The following is a 6,000-nucleotide window of genomic DNA, read 5'->3' as shown; positions in this document are numbered from 1 at the left end:
CTTCGTTTGGGATGAACAATTCTCTTTATATGGGATGAACAATTCTCTTCGTTTGGGATGAACAATTCTCTTCATATGGGATGAACAATTATCTTGCTCTTCGTTTGGGATGAACAATTCTCTTCATATGGGATGAACAATTATCTTGCTCTTCGTTTGGGGTGTACAATTCTGATTCTCCACGTTGGGAACATTTCTGGTTTGGCTGTTGATATGATTGGAACGTCGTGTAGGGCGGAATGTTCCGGTCCAAACACATTCGTCTTTGATCTGTCGGAGCAGGGGAGAGGGAGGGAGGGGGGAATATTTGTGGAGAGGAATAAAAGCAGACTGTTTTTAACTCGGCCTGGCTCTGTATCCCTCCTTTTGACAAATGAAGGAGGGCGAGAAAAACAACAGCATCACAGAACAAAGCAGAACTTCACAGGAAAAGCAAATAAATAATGTTGTCTTTAGGGAGGAGTGGGAAACTTGGGTCTGCCGGGTGGAGGGGGGGGGGGGGGGTACGTGTGTGTGGTTGTGATCGGGCTAGCAGTGTTGTTCTGCCTCTCCATCCTCCTTCCCCAATGATTGTACAAAAACGGTTGCAGGAGAAGGACGTTCAAATATGAACATGAAAAACATAGAAAATGGCTTAGACACTGTATGAACACACACACAAACACACATACACACCAGTGGAGGTTGCTGAGGGGAGGATGGCTCATAATAATGGCTGGAATGGCACGAATGGAATGGCATCAAACACATGTGGTCTGTGTATTTGATACCATTCCACCTTATCCGCTCCAGCCATTAACACGAGCCCTTCCACCAACTTCCTGTGATATACACATGAACAGCTCTTCATTACCTCAGTGGATCAGCCATGCTGGGGGCTCGGGCAGTGGGGGGTCATACCTCAGTGGATCATGCTGGGGGCTCGGGCAGTGGGGGGTCATACCTCAGTGGATCATGCTGGGGGCTTGGGCAGTGGGGGGGGGGGGGGGGTCATACCTCAGTGGATCAGTCATGCTGGGGGCTCGGGCAGTGGGGGGGTCATACCTCAGTGGATCAGCCATGTTGGGGGCTCGGGCAGTGGGGGGGTCATACCTCAGTGGATCATGCTGGGAGCTTGGGCAAGGGGGGGGGGTGAGTCATATCTCAGTGGATCAGTCATGTTGGGGGCTCAGGTAGTGGGGGGGTCATACCTCAGTGGATCAGCCATGTTGGGGGATCGGGCAGTGGGGGGGTCATACCTCAGTGGATCATGCTGGGAGCTTGGGCAGGGGGGGGTGGGTCATATCTCAGTGGATCAGTCATGCTGGGGGCTCGGGCAGTGGGGGGGTCATACCTCAGTGGATCAGCCAGCCATGTTGGGGGCTCGGGCAGTGGGGGGGTCATACCTCAGTGGATCATGCTGGGAGCTTGGGCAGGGGGGGGGGGTGGGTCATACCTCAGTGGATCAGTCATGTTGGGGGCTCAGGCAGTGGGGGGGGGGGGGGTCATACCTCAGTGCATCTGCCATGCTGGGGGCTCGGGCAGTGGGGGGGGTCATACCTCAGTGGGTCAGCCATGTTGGGGGCTCGGACAGTGGGCGGGGGGAGGGGGGGGGGTACATTTGGGTTTTGGCTGGGTGGAAGCAGGGCACAGTTCATGACCAGAAGAGGGGTATGGGTGGCTGTGGGTGACTAGGTTTGTAACAGGTTGGTATGTGGATGGATGGCAGGGGAGCGCTACAGAGAGAGAGAGATGGAGATATAAACAGCAGTTAGTCCCAGAGCTGTGTCCCCCTGTCCCATTGTCTCTCAGCGGGGTGGTCTGGAGGGACAAACACAGTCACAGCGCTCGTGGTGCGTCAAGTGGACCTCCTCTAGGGCCCAGCTGACACGAACTGTCTGACGCCGTGAATAACCTCCCACCTCAGGAGCATACTTCAACACCTAGAGAGGGTAGGGGGGAGAAGGGGAAAGGGGAGGAAAGGCAAAAGGGGGAGGAGAGGTGAAAGGGGAGGAGAGGAGAGAAAGGGGAGGATAGGAGAAAATGGGGAGAGAAAATAACTTCAATGGAATAACAATGAGATGGTGGTAGTCTTGCTGCCAACTTGACTAATAGTTATCTCCTCCCTCCTGTATCAAACCTCAGAACAGTTATATTCACAATTTGCTCACACACACACACGGCAGGAGGGTTCTGTTAACCCTAGTGGTTAGAGGTGAGCCAGCAATCGGAGTATTGCCATTTTGAATCAAAATATATTTTATATTTGAGATTCTCCAAAGTAACCAACCTTTGCCTTGACAACTTTTCACACCGTTGGCATTCTCTCAACCAGCTTCATGAGGTAGTCACCTGGAATGCATTTCAATTAACAGGTGTGCCTTGTTAAAAGTTAATTTGTGGAATTTCTTTCCTTCTTAATGCGTTTGAGCCAATCAGTTGTGTTGTGACAAGGTAGGGGGATATACAGAAGATTTGGTAAAATTTGATAAAAGACCAAGTCCATATTATGGCAAGAACAGCTGAAATAAGCAAAGAGAAATGACAGTCCATTATTACTTCAAAACAAATTTCAAGAACATTCCAAATTTGAGGTTTTTGGTTCCAAACACTGTGTACCTTTGTGAGACGCTGAGTAGGAAAACAGATGATCTCTGCATGTGTGGTTCCCACCATGAAGCATGGAGGAGGAGATGTGATGATGTGTGGGTGCTTTGCTGGTGACACTGTCAGTAATTTATTTAGAATTCAAGGCACACTTAACCAGCATGGCTACTCCAGCATTATGCAGTGATACGCCGTCCCATCTGGTTTGGGCTTAAGTGCCAAATAATTTGTTTTTCAACAGTACAATGACCCAACACATCTCCAGGCTGTGTAAGGGCTATTTGACCAAGAAGGATAGTGATGGAGTGCTGCATCAGATGACCTGGCCTCCACAATCATCTGACCTCAACCCAATTGAGATGGGTTGGGATGAGTTGGACGGCAGAGTGAAAGAAAGCAGCCAAGTGCTCAGCATATGTGGGAACTCCTCCAAGACTGTTACAAAAGCATTCCAGGTGAAGCTGGTTGAGAGAATGCCAAGAATGTGCAAAACGGTCATCAAGGCAAAGGGTGGCTACTTTGAATAATATAACATATATTTTCTGGTTTTTCTGGTTACTACATAATTTTATGTGTTATTTCATAATGTTGATGTCTTCACTATTATTCTACAATGTATAAAATAAATAAAAACCCTTGAATGACTAGATGTGTGTCCAAACTTTTGACTGGTAGTGTAAATAACAGTCCCTTGCTCCAACCTCGACATGCGTCTTTCAGAGGGGTTGGGATAAAGTAGAAGTCAAACTTTGTTTGGACCTTGTGTACAATTGACAAATAATATGATCTTAATCTTATTTGGTCAACATGTTAGAGGTAGGCTACAGGTAGGAGACAGGAGACAGGAAATTACTATCTCACACACACACCAAACCCCTACAGCATAAACAGAGAAGCAGCTTAAAGAGGCAGATGCTTCCAGAAAATGTATCAATGACAGAATTGAGAGAGAAAGACAGAAGAGGTGAAAAGGAAGGAGAGAAAGACTGGTGCTGTGGTGCTGTCTGATTGCCGATGCGGTGCTGTCTGATTGCCGATGCGGTGCTGTCTGATTGCCGATGTGGTGCTGTCTGATTGCCGATGTGGTGCTGTCTGATTGCCGATGCGGTGCTGTCTGATTGCCGATGCGGTGCTGTCTGATTGCCGATGCGGTGCTGTCTGATTGCCGATGCGGTGCTGTCTGATGGCCGATGCGGTGCTGTCTGATTGCTGATGCGGTGCTGTCTGATTGCCGATGCGGTGCTAGGCCCAGAGTCTGTCTCTCTCCCTCTCTGATTATACTGTAGCTGGTTTATAATAAGATTTATTTATAATGTCTGTCTGTCTGTTTGTCTATCTGTCTGTCTGTGTGTACGTGCCCAGCCAGTCTTGATAAGAGCAGAGTGGGAGCTATAGCGGCCAAATAGGAAAGAAAGGAAACATGAACTAAGAGCTGGGCATCGGCCAAAGACGAAACACACAGCAGTCATATGAAGTCTTGGCTGGCTACACGTACAGCAATGGGTACAGGTACAGCCGTACCACAGCCATTCCTATTGCTACATAACAGGGCATGGTGTGTGTACCTCGTGTAGTTTGTCACTGGTCTTGGCCGGGCTGCAGGTACAGCTGTTCCAGTTGTCCGTCCCACAGGCACAGTTCCCCCCACAGCGCTGCACCAGTAGGCATCGTGGGAAGAACACGGCGTTGGTGGCCCTCAGCTCCTCCCTCAGGTTGACAGAGTAGTTCCGAGGTGTACAGCTGTAGCGTTTCACGTCATCATACAGACGGTCCAGGTCAACTATGGGGGAGAGAGGGAGGGAGAGAAGGGAGGGAGGGAGAGAAGGGAGGGAGGGAGAGAAGGGGATGACAGAACATCATTGATTGCTGATTGCAATTTGTATTTACAGTCAATACCTTTAAATGAACTGTATTGGCAACATTGTTTAATTTCAACAAAGCATCTGTAAATGCATGGAACTGAATGAAAAGGGGATGGGGCAAATAGAGAGGCTGGTAGGTAGGAGAGATATGAGAGTAGGAGAGATATGGAAAGAACAGAGGGGGGATTGGTGTCTGCTAGGTGTGTTTGTGTCTAGGTGCTAGGTGTGTTTGTGTCACAGACAGTAAGAGCTCTAATCCATGTGTAGTGTGTCTGTGCAGGCAGACTATTCCTGGAGTGTTGGCTAGCGTGCTAGCAAGCATACCAGACAGACTAGGGCCTATGGGCAGCATAATGTATGTATGTATGTATGTATGTTTGTGTGTGCGTGCATGCAAAGACAAAATCAGGACACCATTTAGCCGTGTGGAAACAGATGGAACAGCTTCTATAGTAGCAGCTATCATCAACCCTAACTCCTCATCATGTAGAGCTGAGAGGATGGGTGTACGTGCTGTGGAGAGGGCTCTGACTAGCCTATCAGAGAGTGAGAAATTGTGCATTGAGACCAACAAGATCTCACGGTTTTACCAATTTGACTTCATATTCCGACGTTTGTCCACGTTTATCCAAACGTCAAATGAACAAGACCCTTGTAGCTGGAGCTTAAGGCATACGCCCACAACGCCCTAGCAAACCGCAAGCCTACTTGATGGTGAAAGTGCTCACCGTTGCCCTTAGTGGGTGGTTTTCAATCCATCTCCAGACGTCCAGGGTAGCTGGACGGATGTTGAATTGCCTTGGATCGTGACAGCAGGTCTATGTTCTCACCGTGCTGACAGACCCTATACTGTCCTAATGTTGCATAACAGGGGAGGGGACATGTGTGTGTGTGTGTGTGTGTGCGTGTAGGGGTGTCAGTGGTCTAGGAGAATGAGTGTAATCTCCAAAAGGCAGTGGTGTGGAACACTGCTCTGATACTGGCTCTGAGAGAGCGCTCCGAACAGAATGAGTATGTCACTCACACACTCCAGAGAAAATGAATAGTGTGTGTGTGTGTATGTGTGTGTGTGACCGCAAGTGTGTGCAAGTGTAAAGTATATGTGAGTGTGTGTGTCAGTATGTGAGTGTGTAAGCAGGGTTACTGGGTTCTGTACACCAGGGAGAGATTGAGCTTTGCGTTCCTTGATTACATGGCTTGAGGAGAGCATAAAGATTGCTTTCAATAAGGAGGTGGTGGTGGGGGACAAAACAGAAGTGAGACAGTAGAGTGTGTGTGTGTGTGTGTGTGTGTGTGTGTGTGTGTGTGTGTGTGTGTGTGTGTGAATGAAAACAAAGCTAGGTGCTGACTAGGGAACATTTCTGCTCAGCTGCACAGGTTGAATTTCCAATTAGAGTGTGATGTGGGAAAAGCCTACCAAAGACATGCAGCAACCCTGCTACTGCCACAACACACACAGATCAAATCTTATTGGTCGCATAAACATATTTAGCAGATGTTATTGTGGGTGTAGCAAAATGCTTGTGTTTCTAGCTCAAACAGTGCGGTAATA

General features: G+C 48.5%; 1 protein-coding gene across 1 annotated transcript in view; it reads right to left on the bottom strand.

The window, feature by feature from the left end:
* Positions 1 to 1,551: 1,551 nt before the first annotated feature.
* LOC110507975 (platelet-derived growth factor D) overlaps positions 1,552 to 6,000 on the bottom strand; it is a 53,411-nt gene continuing 48,962 nt past the window's right edge. The window contains exons 6-7 of the mRNA XM_036965549.1: positions 4,152 to 4,366; positions 1,552 to 1,922 (exon numbers count right to left, since the gene is read on the bottom strand). Coding sequence (XP_036821444.1) covers positions 1,788 to 1,922; positions 4,152 to 4,366 — 350 coding nt within the window. The 3' untranslated portion in view covers positions 1,552 to 1,787. The remainder of the gene's footprint in view (positions 1,923 to 4,151; positions 4,367 to 6,000) is intronic.

Source organism: Oncorhynchus mykiss, chromosome 27 (assembly GCF_013265735.2).
Source record: "Oncorhynchus mykiss isolate Arlee chromosome 27, USDA_OmykA_1.1, whole genome shotgun sequence".
Classification (NCBI taxonomy): Eukaryota; Metazoa; Chordata; class Actinopteri; order Salmoniformes; family Salmonidae; genus Oncorhynchus; species Oncorhynchus mykiss.
The sequence above is the reverse complement of the archived record's forward strand: the minus strand, read 5'-3'. Positions and strand labels throughout refer to the sequence as shown.